The sequence below is a fragment of the Fukomys damarensis genome, unplaced genomic scaffold (assembly GCF_012274545.1).
Source record: "Fukomys damarensis isolate Sample0158 unplaced genomic scaffold, DMR_v1.0_HiC HiC_scaffold_16, whole genome shotgun sequence".
In the NCBI taxonomy this organism is placed as follows: domain Eukaryota; kingdom Metazoa; phylum Chordata; class Mammalia; order Rodentia; family Bathyergidae; genus Fukomys; species Fukomys damarensis.
This window is the reverse complement of record NW_022900928.1, coordinates 94,432,985-94,457,172: the sequence shown is the minus strand read 5'-3', so window position 1 is coordinate 94,457,172 and position 24,188 is coordinate 94,432,985. Positions and strand designations below refer to the sequence as shown.

The following is a 24,188-nucleotide window of genomic DNA, read 5'->3' as shown; positions in this document are numbered from 1 at the left end:
TTTGGTACCGGGGATTGAACTCGGGTCTGTGTACTTGCAAGGCAGGCCACCAAACCGCTGAGATAAATCCCCGGCTGTGGCCATTTTTTAAGTGAATAAGTAAATGAAACAGATCTAACAAAAATCACAAAAAAATCATAATAATTTAAGTGTTGATTAAAATTCAACATACTTATGTATAGGATACATCTGAAGCTATATGATAAAATAATTTAGCTTTAAAAATATATTACAAAAGAATATAAAACCAATTAAGCCTCTAAGAAAACAGAGAACTGAAAACTAAACATAAAGTAATAAATGAAAAAGAAAATCATAAACTAAAATAAATCTATAAAATGAAGAGCTTTGAGAAGCTAATAAAATTGATAAAAATCTGTTGAGACACATCAAGAAATCATATAAATGAGGATCTGTATAATTACAAATCCTAACATTTAGCAATATAATCTGAATATTTTAATTTTATGCCAGTAAATTTGAAAAGTATGTAACATAGACAAATTCCTTTGTGTCAGCATACCTCACAAAGCACAGCTTTAAAAAATAAGAAAAAAATAAAGTCTGAGTAACCTCAAAATTATTGAAGACATGAAATCTGTACTTTTAAATCCTCCCACAAAGAAAACACAAAGACTAGTTTGCTTCACTAAACAATTATACCAAATATTTCAGGAAAAAATAACAATTACACACAATTATTCCAAGAAATAAAAAAATCCTTCTTAGTTTATTGGGACACTCTGACCCTGATAACAAATTCTGCTTAGAGCATTATAAGTAAAATTGTAAGTCAACATCATTCATGGACAAAGAAACAAAGATTCTAAGAAAGTATATTAAACCAAATGCATTTAACTATCTTTCTATCTATCCGATATAAGCAACTGAGATCCATGCGCTTAGCTTCATTTGCTCAACACCAACTAAATCAAAGGAGGCCATTTAATTTGATGAAAAGAATAAAAAGATTTATTCAAAGCTAGCACCAAGGACCTTATTTGCCTCAAATCACCATCTTCTTCTCTATACATGTTTAGGAGTCTTTTATAGCAAGATACAGATAAGGGTACCATGAGACAATACTCACCTTAGGCTTGCTTTATGGCTCCTAACCTTCTTCCTCTTGCTCTCTTCTCTTTCTATGTAATGGAAATGTTCCTGACCTTCTGAAACCAGCATCTGTATATTGTCACTTCATCTGGCCGAGGAGGTGTAGTATATGTGCTCAGCAGAAGGAAGTTTGAAGAATATGGCTTATCTCTAAAAGAAAAAAATTCAAATTTTAATATTCACTTTTGTTGTGCTGGTTACATATTCACCTATATACATACACATGCATACTATAAAAACACATGCACACAAACTTATAATGCATGTTACATATATATATATGTATATAGCTATGATCAATTGAATTTATTCCTGCCAAGAAACATAATTTTAAGAAAAGCAATTTAATTTTCTGTTAATAAGATAATCACATAATTATTAAGTAATGATTAGTAATAATTATTAGTAAGGGAACAAAAAATTTATACAATGATTCATTCTTTATAATTTTTTAAAATCATTATTAAAGTACTGAGTTTTTATTCTTGTCATAAAATTTTCACAAACATAGTAGTTTAAACAATATTTTTATTTTATTGGTAGATACATAATAATTACATTCATTTTGGGGAACTAATATATATATTTTTATGTAATAAAATGTATTTTTGATAATATTGCATTAATAGATAATATCATAAGAGTAGATTTAATAATCTGTTATTTAATATGTTAATATGTTATCTATTAATAGATAATATCATATTGTTACTCATACACTATATGATATATTTTATATATGTATTATTCTATGATATTTTATTTCCATCACTATTTGTGTATATACACTGCATTGTATCTATTTATTTTTATTCATGAGCATATAGGCCAATTCAACAATTTAGCTATTGTGAATATACTACTCTAAACATGGGTGTGCATGTATCACTGATATATGATGACTTTAACTGTTTCTAGAAGATCAAGATAGCTAGAACAACTGGAATTTCAATTTTTGTTTTTTGAGGAATCAGATTTCCATAGTGGCTGTACTAGCTTTATTCCTTTCACCAACGTAGAAGTGCTTCTTATTCTCCACATCTTTACTAGTATTTGTTGCTTTTTGAGTCCTTGATGATAATCATTCTGATTGCAGTAAAATGAAATCTCAGTTTTGCTTTGATTTGCATTTTTCTAGTGGACAAACATGCTGAACATTTTTTCATGTGTTCATTGGCCATTTTTACTTCTGAAAAGTGTCTATTTGTTTCAATTGCCCATTTTTACAGGGTCTTTTGTTTTGGGAGCCTGATGCTGTTGACTTCTTTGTATATTCTAGATATTAGCACTCCATTAGAAAAATAGCTAGAAAAAAAGAAATTTTCCAAGCTACAAACTGTCTCTTCACTCTATTGATTATTTTCTTTGCTTTGCAGAAAGTTTTTAATTTGATATAACACCATTGGTTTATTACTAGAAGTATTTCCTATGGAATAGGGTTGTATTCAGGAAGTCCTTTCCTGTGCCTGTGTGTTCAAATATTTTACCTACTTTATCTTCAAGGAGATTTAGTGTTTCTGTTTTTATATTAAGCCTTTTGATCCATTGTGATCTAATTTTAGAACTAAATGAAAGACATGGGTCTAGATTCATTCTTCTGTATGTAGAAGTCTTCCAGTGCCATATGTTAAAGAGATTATTTTTTTTCTCTAGCACCTGAAACCACAAAATTATTACCTCAGCACTCTGTTGGTTTTAAGTCCAACATAAGTCTCACTGTATTACATCTCAGTGTCTCAGGGTGGTATTACTCCCTGGAGCCTCGGGGGGAAGAAGCCATTTCTTGACTTATTCAGATAGAATTTGACTTGGTTCATGCTACCCTTTCTATATTTTTGAAGCCAGCAAAGTTGCATCTACCTGACTCTTCTTCTCCATGTGTTTCTAACCAACCAAAACTGAGAAAGGCTCTGATTTTAACAAGCCATGTGATTAAACTGCACCAACCTGAAAATTCCAGAGTAACTGCCCCATCTCAAGATCTTTAACATTAGTCACATTTCTTTTGCTGTGAAATATAACATGTTCACAGGCTCTGAGGACGAACACACACTTCTCTGTGGGTCTATTATCTTGATTACACAACTAATAAAGAAGAATGATTTCTTTATACTTATTAAAAATACTTTAAAATCTACACCACCTATTAAATTTAGTATTGAACTAACAGCTCTTTCCCATTGCAATAATGAATAACAGAAATTTGAGTATATTTGCTTCTATATTGAATCCCATTAGTAATGAAGAATCCTCAGGGCTTGATGAGTCAAAAATTATATTAAGACAGGTTTAGCATCCTAATCTGAAAATCTAAAATGTGAAACACTCCAAAAGTGAAAATTTTCAAAGTATAAAAATGTCACATCTAACCTCATATAACTCTTTGCAGTTAAAATTCAGATGCATTTAAAAGATGTTATATACAATTAATATCAGGCCACATTTCTATGGTATATATGAAACATAAATGATTTGGGTTCCATCCTCAAGATATCTCAGTATGTAAATGCAAACATTCCAAAATGTCAGAAAACCCAAAATCTGAAATACTTCTACTGCTAATCACTCAGAAAAAGTATACTGAATCTACAGAAGACTAAGAATAAAAACATTATTTCCTTTCCCATAATTGTAAATAATGCAATTGTTGATGTAAAGCTTCTAAAAAGACAATGAGAAATCTTCTGGACACTTGGTCAATCTTTAATATCAATTTAATTTCTATATATAAGTAACAAATTATTAGAAAATTAAATTAAATCATACTACTCAGAGGGTGAAGGGAGCACAGAGGTATGGGAAAAAAATGAGAACAAAGATCTGTCATGTAAAGGTACAAGATCCCAATGATGAATGTAACTCTACTGTATACTTAAAAAGCAGCAATAACTTAATGAAAAAAATCATACTACTCATTATGATATAAAATGTCAATTACCAAAAAATAAATTCAACAAAAAATTTCCACAGAAATTTTTATACAGAAAATATTGAGAGAAATTCTTAAAAGGTAAAGTAAGTGAAAGTGAAAGTGCCTTCATAGTTGTAAATTAAATATTATAAATGTGTTATGCCTAACATTAATCTATAGAATCAAGACAATCCCAATCAAAATGCCAAGTCTTTCTTTGCAGAATTTTACAACCTGATTTCAAATACAGATAAGATGCACGAGGTCAAGAATAGGGGTGAGAAAAGAAAATCTTAAATGAGAACATATAGGAAAGAATCATTGTACCAGATGTCATAGGTAGTTTTATTATAAAATTATAATCATTACAAGATTATAGATTGGTATTAAGAACAGTAATAGATCAATGGAATAATATAAGTGCATAATTTATAACACTTTTATTTAAAGTTGTAAGTAAATACTTGTTTTTAACAATGGTGGAGAGAGAATATAATATTACTGTGGGAAAAGTTAATTTTAGCCTATTTAAACACAAAAGTAATCCATGGGTGAATAATAGATCCAAATTTTAAAGAAATAAACTGAAAATCTTCTATAAAAGAATGAATACATTCATGAATGTGTAGTAGAGAAATCATTAAAAATAGAAGACCAAAAATGTAAACTTTAAAATTAAAAACTTGTATCCATCAAGAGACACCATTAGAAGAGTAAAAATCAAGGTAGAGTAGAAGTGATTTATAAAAAAACTCATTCCCAGAATATACCCTGAAAGCCTGCTAGCAATAAGAAAAGACAAGTAACCCAAATGAAAAATGGGCAAGGGTCCTGAACAGGCACTTCAAGAAAGCAAATATATTATATTCAGACAACAAATTTTTAAAATATCATTTATGAGTACAAAAATTAAAAACAAAACCACATTATGGTCCACTACTAATCTAACAGAAAAACTAAGACTAAAGTACTGACAATGTCAAATTTGGGGGAAAGCATTTTGGCATTCTCTTAAGAATACAGATAACTCAGATTTGCATGTGTCTTTCATGATTCACCACCTGCACCTTTCCACTGGCCTTTCCTCCTGGGCACACAGCTTGTCTACACATCCCAACCTCTTGCTATGGCCACAGACTAAGCTGTGGCAAGGAAGATTCAGGACTAAGAAGAAGTTACTTCCACATCTTGGCCATGTAATGAACCTTCATAATCCTCCATTATCTTTCCCCTTTTTAACAGCCAGGTAATTATGTCCAAAGTGACCTTAGATATATTGCTGGAGACAGTTTCTCAGAGCACAGGCACATTCCCCCCTTTTCTCTTTAGCAGAATTTATGTGAATCCTACATAGATCTCTACTGTATAAAGCTACTAAGTTTTATTATTAATGCATTAAGGCTACTAGCATTATTGGTGCTGATGCACATGCACATATAAAGAAGGGTGTCATACAGAGAAGTATGTGCACCCATGTTTATAGCGGCACAGTTTGTAATAGCTAAATCTTGGAAACAACCTATTTGCCCATCCGTTGGAAACTGGATAAAGAAGTTGTGGTTTTTCTATAAAATGGAATATTACTCAGCCATAAAGAGCGAGAGAATAGATTCATTCATAGGAAAATGGATACATATTGAAGATATACTCCTAAGTGAAATAAATAAGTCCCACATGTGTAAATACCGAATAGTTTCCCTGGTGTGAATATTCTGCAACAATGCATAAGATTCTAATAAGATTACTGACATTTAGAAATGGGAAGAAAGGAGCTAAAGGTGTAGGGAAGGTGTGATACGTAGGGGAAGAACAAAAAAGGAAAAGAAAAAAATGTGAGAGAATGAAAAGATGAAAATAAAGTGTTTGTAGATGGGGAGGGGAGGAGGGGGTGAAGGGAGGTCAGAGGTAAGGGGAAAAAATGAGAATCAAGACTTGCCATGTAAAGGTACATGATCCCAACAATGAATGTAACTGTACTGTATCCCTAAATGTACCAATAAACTCAATAAAATTAAAAAAAAATCCTTCATGTAAAAAAAGAAGGGTGTCATAAAAGAACAAAATTAAAGAATGGCCAACAAAAGGAGTCATGGCAACAACACTCATGGAGGACATGGCACATGCATGGTACTATATGTTAAGTATTTTTTAATGTGAATTAAGTCACCGAATTCTAACAGCAACCCTATGAGAAGAGATGGGTATTGAGGCTGTGTTACACAGCCAGTAACTGGTGGAGTCAACTTTTGATCCAGATTTGTGGTATCCCCAAATTTTTATTCATGCTATTTGGGATCTTCTTTCAGAATCATGACTCAAACTTACAAACATAAAATATGGTTAGAAGATCCAGAAGAGGTGCCTGTATGTAAGGGAGCCTGAAACTTCTTGTTACCAACTCAGTAGTGAATAGACCTATGGATGGAGCCAGAATAGGTAAGCAGGCATCTGGCTCTGAATCTTGAATTGTGCACCACAACCTTCCCTGTTGCTGTGTACAATTTGCCAAATTTGTAACAGACACAACTGGGGCTCACAATGAAGTAGAATAGAATAATTTCTGTCCTTAGACAATTTGTGCCATTTCTTGGTGTTACATAAGGAAAGTAAACTCCCAGAGGTTGCTGTAGTTTGTTCAAATCAGGCAGCCAACAAACACAAGGAAGTTATTGAACTCAATGAGAACTGAATCCGGAGCTGGCACTTACATGGACTACTCTGTATTTCCTCTTAGCAGGTGAAAGCATGACTGTTGCAGGACACGTGCAGGGATGTTTAACTTGTGCTAAGGAAGTAATGAGTTGTTCACGAAAGGAATCTACTTTCAACTTCATTTTTTAATCAAAACCAGTCTGAGAGAAGTGTGTGCATGTATGTGTGTTTGTGTAAGGGTGCACAAGTGCATCAGCACCAATAATGCTAGTTGCCTTAATGGATTGATAATAAAACTTAGTAGCTTTATACTGTAGAGATTTATGTAGGATTCACATAAAATCTGTTAGAGATAGAGGTGGGAATGTGCCTGTGCTCCGAGAAACTGTCTCCAGCAATATTTCTTTTTCTTTTTTATTTTTATTTATTTTGGCGGGGGACCAAGGATCAAACTCGGGACTTTACGTTTGTGAGGCAGGCGGTGGAACCACTCAGCTAAAAATCCCCAGCCCTCCAGCAATATTTCTAAGGTCACTTTGGGCATAATTACCTGGCTGATAAAAGGGGAAAAGATAATGGAGGATTATGAAGGGTCATTATATAGCCAAGATTTGGAAGTGACTTTTTAGGCCTGGGGGTTCTTTATGAGCACCCTTCTATTTGCAAATGTAGTCTGCATGGAGCTTCTCTGGAATCCTCAATTCTTTCCTTTGTGTGTTTTTTCTTTCATTTTATGAAAAAATTTAAAATTTCATAACAAAATAATAAGAAAATAACTGTAGTTAATACATTTTACATTGTTATCTGCAAAGTAGTTTCTCAGAGTAAAAGATATAAACCAAAAAGTTTCTTGACGTGTTTTCTGTAAGCTTCCTAAGTTGATTACAATCTGGTCTAATCAGCCTCTCTTAGAGCTCTTAAACCTATGAAATTTAGACTTGTTTATTTCCTTCATGGTAACAATTTTTGTTCATATTTTCCTCCAAAGATCTATCTCCTAGACTGAATTTCTCAACAAAACCATTGGCATTAAAATGGAATTATCATCAAATCTGTTCTAAATTACATTCAGATAGTATTGCTATAGGTTATTTAAATTTTTGAAAAGCTATTTAGATTCCATCTTGCTTTTGAAATATTGACCTTTCAAATGAATTCAGTCCCTTGAACTCTGGTACTTCTGTGTCAGCTTGGAACAGTCTTGGGACACATAGAGTGTTGCACAGTGCATTTGCCTCATACCTAATCTCAAGCCAATCATGGTGAAAATAATCATCATTATCTGAAAGCTACAGATATAAAACTTATTCACATCTATAAAAAATTATATTTACAAAATATGTACATTGGTTTACCGAGAACCAGCTATCATGCCTAGCCAAGTAACACATGAAATTAACTAGCATACTGGGCAATGCATGTGTAGTACCTAAGAGTTTCTATGTATTTTCTAGGGTTCTGAGTATCACAACTCCCTGCTGGTTTATAAAATAAAGAACATGTTACCTTCAGTGATTCTCCTATCTCATTGTTCACTGGTATTCTTTTTTTTTAATTTGATATATTTTAATTAATGTAATATATAACATATCATTTCAACATAGAGTCAATATAAAAATCATTAATGGGATTTGCACAGTACAGGATGTATCTTACACTTACACTATATATCAGTTCTAATGAGCACTATGTCACATTGGAAGTGTGCAGAAAAGGCCTGAAGGACAGTTCTGTGCCTTCAAGTAGTGCCCTTCAAAGAGTTCTTTCAATATTTTCCCTCTGTAGACACAATCTAGAGTCTTTGGCTTCTTTCCTTCATAATCTCAGCTAGAATGTCCTTCAAATGGTAATTATTTAAAGAAATGAGAGAATAACAAAGCACAAAAATTAAAACATAAAAAATATTTATGGAGGAGGGTCACTGTCACAAGGCTAAAGTGTCTGACACAAAAGCATTAGTCCTGAGTTCAGGGAATAGAAGCAGAGTAGAAAGGATGTGATCAAACTATAGCTGAAGTTACAAGAAGAAAAAGAAATGATATTCAACTCAAAGGAATTAGGATGGAGGTACAAGAGTACAGTAAGCAGGCAAAGGAACTTTAAGGTACACATACAGAAATTGGAAACATATGCTGAGACTAATTCCGAACGCTGGCCCTGGTAATACATTTGGGCAACTCTTACCACAATAATTTTCTCTCATGTCCAGGAGGATCTCTCTGTATTTTTGACATGCAAAGGATAAGCACATGTCAATTCCCTGGTCATAGATTAAGAGCTAATTTTAAGAAGAGAGACAGCACAATGCCAGTGTTGGCAAGAGTGAGTCTCCCCATATTCCATGGAAAGGAATTTTTGGATCAGAAATCACCTAGACATGGTTTCAGTTCTGTTCAAGTGAATGAAATCCATCCTACAGTATATTCATATGTGCTTCTTGCCATAAGACAAGTGTGACATGAGACTAAATGATCACTTAGAAAGAAATAGATGTATTGGTATCTAAAAATCTAATTTCACCAGGGATTTAGCTCAGTTGTTCCACAGCCTGCCTCACAAGTGCAAGGTCCCGAGTTCGATCCCCAGTACTGAAAAATAAATAAAATAAATAAAAGTCTAATTTGGAAATGCCAGCTATGTAGATGAACTGCCTAGAATTGAAATTTTAGTCTGCTGCAATAGTGAGTGACTTAGGAGCATCTGGAATCATGGGTGTCTATAGAATGTACTACTCTATAGGAAAATAGAAAGAACTCAGCAATCACAAATACCTTCACATTTCTGTCACACCCTCACCCTTACCTCACTATGGCCCCAACTCTCTATCACCCACAACAGTCTGGCTCTTCCCTAGGTCAGAGGCCCTGATCAACACATGACTAAAAATCTCTCTTTAGTGACATCTCCTCTTGAACTTCCACTAAGGTGACCATGCAGATATGCTCTAGAACTATAACTTGAAATATGCTGCTGTTCTAGCTCACTGTCCTTGGAGACAGTAGCTGAAGCTAAGGCTACACACAAAGAGACTGACAGGTATGCAGTCAGGCTAAAGAAAAACACACCTGCAAGCCAGAGAGGAGTCACTTTGAAAAGCTCTGATATTGAGAAAATAAGGAAGGGCATTGCTCCCAGATTCTAACAATATTGTTGAATGTTCACACATTTTTCCATATAAAAACAAACTTCAAGTCAACAAGGAAAGATCGTGAGTAGGAGAGTGATTGAGTGATTCATCTCATAGACTTGCCTGACAGCTCTTCCGCATCCTGATCTGCATATAAGAAGTGTGCTGGCTGGGACACTACTATCCCTGGACATCACCACTAAATCCTCCACTATGTTCACTCTCCAGCTCCTGTTCAGGGCCAGCCCTGCAGCCCTGCTCCTGGTTCTGTGCCTACAGCTGGGGATCAGCACAGCTCAGGAAGACACGTGAGTCAAACCGTTCTCCTTCCTACAGAAAACTCATGCGGAGGGCTCCTCCCCTAACCTAGAAATGGACATGTACCTTTTTGGAAATTTTTAAAGATTCCCAGAATGCTAGTCCCAGGAGCTTTCATGGATCTCTCATGATGGATTCCACACCTCTACTCAAGGAAAATCCATCAATCCCCACACATTTCCTCTGGCTCCTAGGTTACCTGTGGGATAAGGCTTGCCATGAGCACAGAGGCTATAATTAACAGTTAATCTTTCCCCAAGCCAGTGTAGTGACTCACACCTGTAATCTCACCCACCATTCAGGAGGGTAAAGGAGGAAAATCACGAGTCCAAGACCAGCCTGTGCTACATAGTGAGTTGAAGATGGGCTTTAACTATGTTGCAAGTCCCTGTTTCTAAAAACAAAATTAATTATACTTTTCATCTCTGAATTAACTTTTTGTTCAGAGTTCTGTTCCATAAAGTTTACTTTTTCACACTGTACCCCATACAAGAGAAGGTATAGAGGTCTGGGAGTTCAAACAACAGCTTTGCACAGCTTTCATAGGACTCAATGAAAGATGAGACACTCACATCAACACCCCATGTTCTGAGGTTAAGGTAGCCTGCATGAATCTTAGACAATTATTTCCTTTAAGTCAAAAGATGAATATTAGGGCTTCTTATATCCACACTGAGACCTGGGATCACAGGTCCACAAGTCACTGCACTGAGTGTCCTAGTTTGAAGGAAGCAGAAAACCGGGAAAGTAAAATGAAGTAGAAAATGGAAGCAGGGGTCTGGGGAGAAGCAGGGATATTCAGAAAAACCCTCAAGTTTTCTCCCCAGCATTAAGCCTGAGAAGTGAGTTTGTGGACAATGATTATGAACATACGCTATGAGGCCATGGCCAATGTCCTCTCTTGGAGAAAACTGTTCAGGGTTTTGTCAAGCTGGTGTAATAGAGGCAAACAACCTCAGAAACCCTGTGTGGGGGTAGGTGCAGATCCAAATGCTGGCAAAGAACTTAGGGCACTGTACCTTCATTTTTCTTTTTGTTTTTCAGGTTTAAATGTTTTTCAATTAAAAAATGAAATTGTTTAGATTTTAACAAAAATAAATCCACACAAAACATTCAAACCAACCAACATATAATAGTTTGGGGACTCTGATGCTGAGCAGTTGATCCCACCCCCATCATCCCCTCCCTGGCACTGTCCCTCTCCCTCCTGCACCTCTGTTGCCCACCCTCCCCCACAAACTCATCTCTGATCTCTGTGGTCTGCTTTGCTCCCTCCCAAAACAGTCGAAGGGCGATAATACTCAATATGGACGTTCCACAGACAGCAAGCGCAGGTGAAGAAATCACCTTGAAGCTTAATGTTCAGACAGAATTGAGAGAATGTATGGTGGTAAGTAGGGGCCTGGGGGAGTGACCTCAAGACAAATCTGACTTCGAGGCAAGTCTAAGTCCTTATTTATGAATACAATATAATTAAACTCTCACTTTAATAGTGCTCAGTAGACTTAATGAAACATTCTCATATATGTTATATTACATGAGACTCAGAATACTTATGAAAACTTGTGGATGTTGACTTTTTATCTTACAGATGAAGAACTTATGGTCCAGAAAGGTTTAGGGAGGATGAGAAAGATAGAAAGAATAAATGGGAAGTGAGAGAAAACACACAGGTGCTAGAAGAGCGCCAGTAGGAGTTACTCCATGGCTCTGAGCACAGTGCATATAGGATGGAGTTTGGGGCAGGGTTGCTCAGAAGAACACATTGCCACCTCGGGCAGTAGATTAAAGCAGGTGGGTTAAAGAAGGCATGCAGGTTCAGGCGCATCGTTTCCTGTGAACTCTGCAATGAGTCTGATTCCCCTTGCCCTTCCTTTAGTCTTTTGCTCCATCTCTCCAGTAACTGACTTTTGTCCAGGCCTCCCTGGCCCCACAAGGAGCTACATGCTTCTCCTTTGCATAGCTCACAGCTGTCACAGGTTTTCCAATCATGGTGAACCTAAAACTCACCCACCGGTCCCATCAAATGACCGAATCTGATTCAACGAGCTGGGAGAAGCCACAACTTTTAGATCCGTAACAAACTCCCAGGGCATGTGGAATCATATATGTTGTTTTTCATTGGAAGTGAGGTTCACTCATAGTTTTTCCGTTTTGTGTTTTACCATACTCAGAGATGAAAATGTGAAAAATATGTGTATGTTGCATATGATAAATACTTGCAGTAATAATAGTTTTTGGCTGTGATAAATAATGAATTTCCATTTGACTCTTTAAAAAGTGATAGTTGTATAAAGTGTATTCAAGTCATGTCATATAATATTGTAATCATTAAAGTTAAACCTTAGGAGTAATTCTGGTACAATAAAGTACATTGGTCTTTTTGAAATCCGCCTAAGTCCACATAAAAAGAAATAAACCTCTTTAGTCTGAGTCAGTGAATTGCAAACCAGAAAGAACTTGCATATAAGGAAATTTTGCTACCTTTATTCAACCAGTTTTATGTGTAGCTTTCAATAGAAAATGAATGAAGAGCTTTAAACATCTTCACATTTTAAAATTTTTAGGAAAATAGAAATTACTTTTTAGTTTAAAATATCTACCACCTGATTTTCTATCAAACACAATGCTTTTATAACTAATATTTTGATAAATTGAAGGCTTAGACTCATACTCCTCTTAAAAAATAAAGCATAATGGATTATACCTATAATATGTACTTTAATATAAATAGTTATAATACTTTAAAGCTTAAAAAAACTTGTGGTTTGACACAGTGCTTAAGCATTTTGTAAAATGGACTATTTTATGGGTCTCATAAAGCCTTTGGAACCTCTCAGGAAAAAATTGCCTTTAAATGCAAAAATTGTGTTAGATTATTTATGAAACTAAAGATTGATAAAAGTACATAAAATAAATATTATTGTGAAATAATAGTATGTGTTTATTGATGCACTGGTTGGAAAAGCAATACTTCTAAACTACAAACAAGTTACGTTTCATCTTATGAAGGCATTATCTGTGATGGCTGCTGTTGCTCAGTTTGAGGAAACAAGTACAGTAAACTGTCCTAGCCTTTGACACATCTGGCATCTGACAGTCTGGACATACAATGGACTCTGGATGTTTAATTTAAACTGTGCAAATATTGAAAGTTCTGGCTCATGGTGATATCTTCTTGCAAATACAATAAAGAGATAAACAATACAAGGATAATTTGTTCCAAACTCCAGAGCTCTCTGCAGGGCATTCTGAGTAACACCCAGTGATGAGAGTGCTAGGATTTCCTGCAGGGCTAAGGGATACTCAGTGCAAAATTTCCAAGTAACTGAGCAACCTTCTGGGATGGGCAAACGGCAGGCAGCCTCAGCCTTGCAAACCTAGCCACAGGCAATAGCCTCTTTATTTTTTTTTTTATTAGTGCATGTTTGTAGTATATAATGTTTACATGCTTGGTGAGTAGTTAATACCTGTACATTATACATCTTAATTCCTTTTTTCATCCCCTTTCCTTTCCTTCCCAACCCTTCTGTCTCTTGATTCATTTTCATTTTTTGAGATATTTGAATCTGTAAAATGTCATGAACCATTTCCTTATTCCTTGTTATAAAATTACGTGTAGGGTTCATGTTACTGTATTTTGTTAATGCCTTTCACCAAAAACAAAGGCTAAATATCTGCAAAGGCTTAGAAAAATGAAGATGCTTTTTTTTCATCTATATATGCAGAGTTCATGAATTTATTCGCTAAGCCCTCTAGGTTGACAGACCACATGATAAAACCCCTGTGTTAACACTAACTAAACATTGAAGTTAATACATACTAACAATAACCTGAGATCTTAAATTGCCAGGCACTCTTCAAGTTAATAAATCAAAAAGAAGTAAAGAAAGGAAGGAAGGAAGGAAGAGGAGAGGAGAGGGGAGGGAGGAAAGAAGAGAGGAAGGAAGGGAGGAAGGAAGGGAGGGAGGGAAGGAGGGAGGGAGGGAAGAATTTCCTCTCCAGGTTTCCTCAATTTATCTAACAGCCAGTTTTGAGAGGTAAATGTTCTCACAGTGGAGACAAATGGCAGTGAGAGGAGAAACTTCAAGCACTGATAATTACAAAGTTACAACAGAGCACAGTGGGGCTTGACCAACCAGACAAGAAGACCTGACCTTGGTGTCTACACCCAAGTAGCTAGGCTGCCTTTTCAGCAGGTCACAGATTTTTAAAAAAAATACGCAGGCCAATTGTTATAGTATGAGACTGCAGCTGTGTACAGGATAAAAATGTTTACTCAGAGATGAGACTTAGTTCAATCACCAAGAGGACCCAGACAGGCTAATTATAATGTCTCAGGAAAACAGCAGCAAGATGAGACCTCTGCAGTTACTTATTTATAACTCAAGGACATGAGAACAAAGATAAAGAATAGTATTTGCAATATAATGTAAAGGAGGTATTACCACAGGACAGGGCCAGAATGGGATGGTTTGTTTCATGACACATGTCAATCTAATTTAAACAATTTTATCTTGAAGAGGGACACAATCGCCAAAGCAAATATCTCTGAGAACAAACTGCTTTTAATTCTGCTGAGAGTTGTCCTGCAGATTCTGCTCTAAATTCTAACCATGCATTCCAAGAGCATGTTAACTATTGTTCCTGAGGTTCCTTCATTAGCACACTCAGAGTCAATCACTCTTTGGGCCAGTCTCCCCACAAACGATGCCCAGAATTCCACTGATAACTAAGTATAGCCTATTCCTTGATGGGCTGTTACCCCAGGATGAAGCCTGTGGATTCAGTTGCATCTTTCGGTCCCCTACTGAGTCACATTCCCAGACTTCAGGTAGGAGTTAGAAAACAAGAGGCAAAAGGGGCCGGGATTTAGCTCAGCAGTTCGGTGGCCTGCCTTGCAAGTGCAAGGACCTGAGTTCAATCCCTTAAAAAAAAAAAAAAAAAAAAAAAAAAGAAAGAAAGAAAAGAAGAGGCAAAAGAACCTGATACTGATTAGCTCCTGCAGTGACACTAAGAGTATGGGCTCCTGTGGCCCACCTCCAGCTTCTTCATCTCTTGTCTTTCCTCCCTTTCCCATTTGCCAGACTAACACTGATTCCTCTCTCCTCAACAGATTAAAACTTACCTCATAAGCAGTACGCCAATTGATGGTGCCTTCAACTATAAATATACTTCTTGCCTCTGTGATGATTATCCAAGAAACTTCTACTGGGACTTTCAGATCAACAGTGAGTACAGGCATTGCCCACTGGGGAGGGGAAAGCAGAAACAGAACTGTCACATTAAAAAGCTGAGGGTGAGTAGGGAAGAACAACCTGGGGAGGTGAAAGGTATCAAAAGGGAAGCACTGCATGAGAAAAGCTAAGAAAGGTGATCAATTTGCAAAGGATTTGGGAGAACTGAGCCTCAATACATAGGTACCTAATCCCACCAAAAAATACAGGACCCTGAAGAGTCTGTGAGGTGATCTTTGTGCTCATCTTTTCCAGGGACTGTAAAAATCGCAGCAGTGGTTGACATTGTCAGGGAGCTGAATATCTGCCCTGAAGATAAAGCAGTGGTACCTATCTGGACAAATCGGGTTTATGCTTTACATACCCTGTACATATATTAATGGAAACTCTTGTGTGTCTCACAATACCCATGTAGTTTCCTCTAGGTAAGCATGGCTGGAGAATCTCTCTGAGAGATTAAAATAAACTTCTCACAAGCTTCCTGTATTTTGTTCAATTTCTCCCCAAAATGTATCCTCAAAACCCTACTAGTACATCAAATTTCTATAATGATGAATCTTTTCCTGAAAACAGTTACTGCTGACACTTGCTTTCTAATCTCCATAAGGCAATACACTTCATGTTCAATGCTTATAGAAGTCTGTGAGAGGAAGCAACAAAAATGTGAATTTAGAGAGACTAACTCTGTGGTGGCAAATGTCCACCAGATACAAATATAAATCTAGGAGGTTTCTGCAAAGGCAGTCAGGCACATCTAGGTAGTTATGTGATCGTGAATAACAATGGGCAGGTATGAACTGTTCAGCGCCTGAAAAACTCATATAGCTATTTCTAAAAATGCCATCCCACTGATAAAGACAGTCCTGAACTTAAGAAAAAAAAAAAAGTACAATATTTTCCACTGAACCCATGAAATCGGGTCTTTCCACATCATAACTTATGAAACATAAGAATTAAGTGCTAAAGAAACAAAAGTGGAGCTGAAATAAGAGACCACCACCTCAAGGTTCACCATTCAGAAGTAAGGATAGAATCTTCTCCCAGCTGTGCCTATCTTGATCTCATCACTGGGAGTCTGCAGTCCAGTCAGAGAGGAATGTGGAAAAAGTTCTGGATTTTCTCCCATGATTGCAGATATATATGTGCATACAAGTGCATGTGTATTTTTAAAATACTATTCAAGACTAAAAGAGGCAGATTTTTTTTCCTTTTTATGTGTCTCAGCAGTAGAAAGACTTTGTAATAACTAAGCAGCTCCTTCCATTGATTCCTCAGGCTGCCGCTGACACTTTGAGGCATTATGCTCACTATATCATCACAATAACACAAGTCTATTTTTCTCCTTGTGCCAAAACATGGGGACAGAGAGTTTGCCTGCTCTATATCCAGTTCAAGTCAAATGTCAAGAGGCTTATGGAGGACACTTAGACAGGAGACTATATGTATTCCTTCCTCTGCAAGTGGAACAAGTATAGAACAGAACAAGGAATTGAAAAAGCAAGCAAACAAACAAAAACTAATTTAAAAAATCTAGTGTGACACTAATCATGATTTCTAATTCTTCTGTCTCTTTCTCTGAGAGATGTGAACCTTTCCTTCTAAGCTTAATATTGCTGGAAAGTCTACCAAGTAGCATAAATGTGGCTTACATAAAACTTATCTCACCATTCTATGTATCTTAACCCAGTCTTGTATCTATTTTATTTTACTGTGCCATGCCTGTCATATAAGGCCTCAGCCCCCATAAAATTCTATAACTGAAATATCTGTCTTGCTCCATCTTTTGAACTATTCAATCTATCATTGATAGACCTATGTTCCATGACATTTCAAATATAAATACACTTTAATTCTTAACAACTGTTCTTTTACCCTGTAACCCATTTTATACAGATAGTACAATTAGAAGCCATAGGATCACCTCCACTCACCTGTACCTGGGAATACCCCAGAGCCAATCCCACTACATATATGTCCCACTACATATAGACAGAAACAACAATAACAAAGACCTGAGGAAATTTCAAAATTCCTAAACCAGGATACATGGGTGGCTCCCCTGCTGACATTGTCTACAATGGCCTTTCCTCACTTGGACTTCATTAAAGGTTCACATATGTGGGCTGCATTTCATGCATCTTACTATAACAGAGTGAATTATGGGAAAGGGTACGTGCAGTTGAAGGAATCCAACAGTGCCATTCTAGGCTGAACAGATCATGTTAAACCCCTTCCTCCACTATGCTTCTACACCTGCTAAAGATGTCTGATCATGATAAGGCCCAGTGTGCACACCTATAACCCATAACTCCCATCATTATTCAGGCTTGTTCTTTACAAGCAACCAATACATTCTCAAGCCTTGTCCCTGATTGCTAGCCACAACTCCTTCTCACTGAGAGTTCAGTGAGAAGTCTTCAAAGTCTCATTTTGACCTTTCCCTTTCATAGTCCTCTTTAATCCCCATCACCTTATAAAAGACCTGATAGCCTGTACAAGCATACCAGGTCTAATCTTAGTATCAGGGCAATCCCCCTCAGATTTATTCCAAAATAAACCTGTCCTGTTAAGCTCATGCTATTGCTTCTTTTCCTTTTTTCTTAACAGTAAAGTCTTTTTCAGGGAGAAAATGTGCTCTGAGTCTCAAAAACTGACCTCAGCTAACTCATAGAATAAAACCTATACACTACAAGCAATAGAACCCAACCAAAATATACGATCATGACAGAACCAATTTACTCATAAGAGGAAATAAACTCTGCTGACTAACAAAAGAAGAAGAATGAAAAGAATAGGAAAGGGAAGTAACTAATAAAATAATCAATTTGAGATTATTAGCATGGGTTTCTAAAAGAACAGAAAGGACTGTTGCCTCCATTATAAGCACTATAATTTGTGCTATGGTTTGAACATGATTTAAATGTGTTCCTTAAGGTTCATGTTCTAGAAGGTTGGTCCCCATTGCGATGATGTAAGAATGGTAGTGATGTGGGATATAAGAAATAAAAATAGGTACAAATGATACTGGTAAATTATAATTTTTAAATTTAACTTTAAAAAGAAACAAATTTTTCCCTTGTTTGTTGCTTCTAAATTTTTAAGTCTCAAAAAATGTAATAGAATGTCCTCTTGCCTTTAAGTTTCCACCTGGGAATGGGCCAAGCTGTAGAAAAGATCATACCTTTCTATTATAAATTGAACCTGCCCTTTGTATAGACTCAGAAATCCCAAGGATTTCCACCCTGAAAACCATATACACATCCCCAGCCCCAGACCATATGCACCTCCCTTGAATGCTCATCCTCCATTCTCCCTGAGTGTATACTTCTTTAATTCTGCCTTAATAAACCATTCTGACTCTCAACGAAGTATTCTCTAATTATTTTCTGTGATATAAGTCAGTGATCTTAACCCTGTTCTGTAGGTGAGTTGAGGTTTCCACCCGTTCCTTGCAGAATCTCCTCAGACTCTATCTAGAGGCACTGCAAAAGAAGAGAGGCCTAGCAGAAGATGGTATAAGACATTGGGTTATCACCGAAAGAAGGAACTAAGAAAGTAATTAAAGAACCCAGAGAGTTCCTATGAGAGAAAGTTGTTATACAGAAAAAAGCAAGACTGGTCCATCATTACTGAACTTCCTTCTCAATGTATGATCTCCCCCTCTTGCACAAGCTTCTGCCATGTTGCTAGCTGCCATATTGTGGTAAAGCCTGGGAAGGTCCTCACCAGAGCTGGTTTATGCTCTTTAGAATTTCAGCTTTCAAAACTGTGGGTTCAGTAAACTTATTTCTTAGTATATTACCCAGGTTCAGTATTTCATTACAGCAACAGAAAATTGATGAATACACTCTGAATTGAAATTTCCATTACAGAGTCTCGGGCCCAGCTGAAAGCATCAATGCTTCTGCAAAGGTCTGCTGGGCTCTGGCCCTCTCACCAAGAGAGGGTGAGGGCAAGGTCAGGATTGTGGGCATGTGTCTATCTTCCCATGTTCTCCTTTTACAGTCCCCACTGGGACTCCCCTACTTATTTTGGTTGGTTCCTAGTGCTACTTTTACAAATAAACTTTGTAGAACTGATTAGATTACTTTATTTAATGTGAGTTTATGCCTTTTTGTCTCAATCTTCCAGTACAGGTATATTGTGGACAACAGAAAAGCAGTCTAATAAAACCCTAGACAGAGAAAAAAAAGAAAGAAACAAATTTCCAGAAGATCATGTCTATGTCCAGGGTACTAATGGCTAGGAAGCAGGAGAGGCTATATGTAAGTGGGTAAATGGAACATAAGTCCACACATATTGGACAACATGGAAAGGCCAGATGAATGCCATTTCCTCCTACAGCACAGCAGGACAACTGAAGAGCCACTAAAGTAAAACCTATTTCTCAATGGGGACCAAAATAGCAGAATTTGAGTCTCTTGCACATGGAAAAAGAAAAAGGTAGAATAACACCATTTAAAAAGATACCATAGGTACAAAATTCAGAAAGGCCTGGCTTCCATCAAGGTAGGGCTTGAGGCAAAGGCAAATATACAATAAGCTTACTTGGCTTAGTGATGCCAGCATGGAAATAAGCCAGATACTTCTATTTCCAGATACCCATGTATTGGCTCTGCCTGTTTTGAGAACATGCACACAGACCCTCAGGAATTAGTCAAACTGAAGCTCAGACAATTGGATTGGCTGTGGCCAAATGTACTTATCTGTAGATATTGGTAAATGTGCATTGCTTCCCTGCCCCATGGGGTTATGGGGAAGCTGTTTAGGAACTTGAGACTGGCAGGCCTAACAACCAAATTTTTGGTAGAGAAATGCCACTGTCCAGCTTCTCTAGTACAGTTCCTCCAGTGTTTAGTACACACAGCCACCACCAACTCCTACACACAGATTACTGTTTTGCTTTTTGTTTCTAATGGCTCCCCCGTGCTCTAGCTCTGCTAAAACTCTCCAGTGATTGCTGTAGGATGAGACAGAAGTGGGTCTCTGAAAAAGTGTCCTAGAGAGATGAGGAAGCTGGACATCCACTTCTAATTGTCCTTTCCTACTGTAGAAACCACTGACCTTGGGTTAACCTTGTACCACCTCAGGATAGATGTAACACTGTCAAAATGAAACTTATCCTCCTACATCTAAAATGTGGCTTTTCTCAGTTCTGTGGTCCTTAAGGATGTTCCAGCCTCACTCTGGAGCCCTGAGATACGTTCCAAGGTAACCTTGTTTATGAGTAGTTGTAGCTAGATTTCTGTTAGGCTGACTGGGGCCAAAGAATTTTTCTTCCTCGTTCTTCAAGATCATATAACTTCTTTCTCATTTCAGACAACTGCTTTCCCATCACTTCACAATAGCTCCCCAGCTGAGACCTCTTTGACACTCACTTTCACAAGCAAATTTCTTTATTTTTCAGCAAACTTCATGTGGAGCGTGTTATAAGCACTGTAGTATTTATGTTTCTTCACCATGCAACATGTGTGATATTTTACTGTTTTTTAGCTAAGTTCCTCTCGTTATTGAGTATCACAAAAAGTGTTTAAATGTTACCTCCTTAATGCCATTTTTTCATAATTATTATGGGGTTTACTATGAGTTTTGTAAGTGCAGTGACCTTAAGAACATATAAATGGCAGATCTGATGGCATATAGCCAAAATAAATTAGTGGCTATTTGTACCAAAAGTTTTGCATATTAGATTTCTTTGCTTTACTATAATGAACACTGGAGGTATCTAAATTTATGAAGAGAAAAGGTTTTTTTATTGAATTTATTGGTATATTCTAGGTAGACAGTACAGTTACATTCATTACTGGGATCTTGTACCTTTACATGACAGGTCTTGGTTCTAATTTTTTCCCTTGTCCCCACCCTCCCTTCACCCCCTCTTCCCCTCCCCACCTACAAAGACTTTAATTCCACTTTTACATTTTCTCATATTTTTTCCCTTTCCCTTATTCCCCTTTCCCTATCCTTCTCACTGTCCCTACATCTTTAGTCCTTTTCTTCCTGTTTCACGTTGCTAATTAACCCATTAAGATCTTGAGTACTGTTTTAGTTTTTCACACCAGAGAAACTATTCAGTGTTTACACGTGTGACTTATGTATTTCACTTAGGAGTATATCCTCAAAAATGTACCCATTTACCTATGAATAAATCTACTTTCTCATTCTTTATGGCTGAGTAGTATTCCATTTTATAGAAAAACCATATTTTCTTTAACAGTTTTAGAGGCTGAAGTCCAAATGGCATTGCAAAGTCTTGGGAAACACTCTTTGGGTTCTGTATTACTACATATATATATGGGTGAAGCCAAGAAATTATTACATCTTGAATCAGAAACAATGGGGGAGCAAATCAGGCTGTTGTGATGCTCTTGAAAACTACCCAAGAATGTCATAAGAACTAACTTCCCAGTGTATGTATCAAATGACCTCAACAACTACAATTAAGCACCACCTCTTGTGGGTTCCTTCACTTCTCAGCAGCATGGATATGGGATCAACACATGAGGCACTGGGGAAAGTCAACATCAAAACTGTAATGTGTAAACATGTTATAATAGTCTTATATAAAATAGGAAAACTAAAAAGAAAAAAACAAATATCTATCAATAGAATAATAAAAATTATGATATGTATGGTAAATATTATTTAAAAAACCAAAATTATTCCTAAATACAACAGTCTAGAAAAATACCACAGAAATGTTCACAGAAAGTTGCCAGAAACTGTCATATACTCATAGTATTTCTATTTATATGCACTTTAAGAAAAGAAGAAATAGACTAATGGTAGACATCATGGCTTAACATTAATGGGCACTGATATGAAGGAGAAATCTTATTCTACTTCTCATGCTATGCTAAATCCCTGAGAATGGATTTATAGGCAATACAAATTTATTTCCCACAATCCTAGAGATTGGGGATCTCAAGGTCAAGGTCACCAGCAGATATAGTGTCTAGTGAAGATTCACTGTCTTTTTCCATGATGGTGCCTTTTCACTATGTCCACACATAGCAGAAGAGATGGACAATAGAAGGGCCAGAGGTCAGACAGATCTCAGAAGCCTCTTTTATGAGGGCACTAATCCAATTCATGATGTCTTCTTTATAGGTTTTCAGCTCCTAAAGCCCCATCTCTGAATACTTTCTCATTGATGACATATTTCTGTTAAGTTTCAAGAGCATGTTCTAAAAGACACATTCAGATCATGGTATGAGCAAAAAGAGGTCTTCTGGAGTACAGAAATTAATATATACATTAATTTGTGTTGTGATTTCATAGGAATATTTCTTTGTGAATATGTGTAAAGCTCCAATTAAAATCTATGTTGAAGGGGGTGAAGGGGTGAAGAAAGCACAGCAACAAGGGGAAAAAATAAGAACCAAGATATATCATGTAAAGGTACAGGATCCCAATGATAAATGTAACTGTATTGTTTGCTTTGAATGTACCAATAAACCTAATGGGAGAAAAAATCTAGGCATCTCATGTACACTATACCTCAATAAAAATATTTATAAAACATTATTTAAACATATGATGAAACTATTAGGTACAATGGTAACATGCGAAGATAGAAGTAATGGTAAAAAGGAGGAGCCTGGTGTTTTGGTGCACACCTCTAATTCTAACACTGTAAATAACAAATAGTTTCTCTGGTGTGAAAAGCTAAAAGTGTAGATAAGGATCAAAATGTATAACTGATCATTGATTTTTTTGTATAGTTCTCTTAGTCTCCGCTGCATTGACTTCTCCTCTGATCTTTATAATTTCCTCCCTTGAGCTTTGGGTTTGTACTGCTCTTCTTTTTCTAGAAGTTTGAGGTTCATCATCATTAATTGAGCTCACTGTTTTCCTAATATGAGTGTTCACTGCTACGAATTTCCCTCATAAGACTGCTTTCATTGTGTCCCATAGATTCTGATATGTTGTATTGTCATTTTCATTTAATTGTAGGAGCTTTCTGATTTCTTCTTTAATTTGCTCTATGAACCATTGGATACTCAGAAGTATGTTGTTCAATTTCCATGTGTTTATGAAATTCTTGAAGTTTCTTTTGCTATTGATCTCCAATTTCATCGCACTATGGTCTGATAATATATAGGGGAAAACTTCAATTACTTTGCACTTACTTAGATATGTTCTATGAGTGAGTATGTAGTTTATTTTGGTGAATGACTCATGTACAGATGAAAAGAATTTGTATTCTGATTTTGTGGGGTGGAACACTCTGTAAGCATCTGTTAAGTGAATTTGTTCGAGGGTTTAAGTTCTAGTATTTTGTTGTTTATTTTCTGTCTAGTTCATCTATCTATTTGGAACAGTGTGGTATTGAGGTCCCCACTACTACTGTATTAGTGCTTATTTGATTTTTCATGTCTGTTAGTATTTGTTTTATAGAGTTGGGCACACTAATATTTATTGCATATATATTTATAATTGTCATCTCTTCTTCTTGGATTGTTCCCTTTACAAAGATGTAGTGTCCTTCTTTGTCTCTGTTAATCAGTGTTGGTTTTAAACCCACTTGATCTGCAAACAGGATAGCTACTCCTGTTTTTTTTGGGGGGGGTCCTGTCACATGGAGTATAGTTCTCCACCCTTTCACTTTTACTCTATGAGTTTCTTTTTTAATTAAGTGCATGTCTTGTCTGAAGCTTCTTGACCCATTCTGCCTATTTCTTTTGACTGGTGAATTGAGACCATTAACATTGGTGGTTATAACTGATATGTATTGACTTATCCTTATCATTACTTTTTCTTTTTGTTGGGTTCTTGCCCTTTGTGTTTAATTTCTTGTCCCGCCTGATGGATTCATTTTGCTGGGCTT

The 24,188-nt window shown here is 36.3% G+C and overlaps 2 protein-coding genes across 4 annotated transcripts in view; one reads left to right on the top strand and one right to left on the bottom strand.

Moving 5' to 3' along the window:
- Positions 1 to 24,188, bottom strand: part of Kel (Kell metallo-endopeptidase (Kell blood group)) — a 214,701-nt gene that overhangs the window by 139,489 nt on the left and 51,024 nt on the right. For 2 of the 3 annotated variants that reach the window (XM_010607675.3, XM_010607671.3), the window contains exons 2-3: positions 15,250 to 15,372; positions 1,091 to 1,263 (exon numbers count right to left, since the gene is read on the bottom strand). The gene's annotated coding sequence lies outside the window, so the exon portion shown is untranslated. The remainder of the gene's footprint in view (positions 1 to 1,090; positions 1,264 to 15,249; positions 15,373 to 24,188) is intronic. The other variant, XM_010607673.3, reaches the window with a different exon arrangement.
- Pip (prolactin induced protein) lies at positions 9,903 to 15,761 on the top strand. The gene is made up of 4 exons (XM_010607683.1): positions 9,903 to 10,111; positions 11,406 to 11,511; positions 15,238 to 15,352; positions 15,614 to 15,761. Exons 1-4 carry the CDS (start codon positions 10,017 to 10,019, stop codon positions 15,736 to 15,738), a joined length of 441 nt encoding a protein of 146 aa, XP_010605985.1. The 5' UTR covers positions 9,903 to 10,016; the 3' UTR covers positions 15,739 to 15,761.

Excerpts from the sequence above, each read along its gene's own strand:
- Pip (XM_010607683.1), top strand. The coding sequence starts at position 10,017 with ATGTTCACTCTCCAGCTCCTGTTCAGGGCCAGCCCTGCAGCCCTGCTC. Across the intron at positions 10,112-11,405 it reads AGCACAGCTCAGGAAGACAC|TCGAAGGGCGATAATACTCA; the intron begins GTGAGTCAAACC and ends CTCCCAAAACAG. Across the intron at positions 11,512-15,237 it reads AATTGAGAGAATGTATGGTG|ATTAAAACTTACCTCATAAG; the intron begins GTAAGTAGGGGC and ends TCTCCTCAACAG.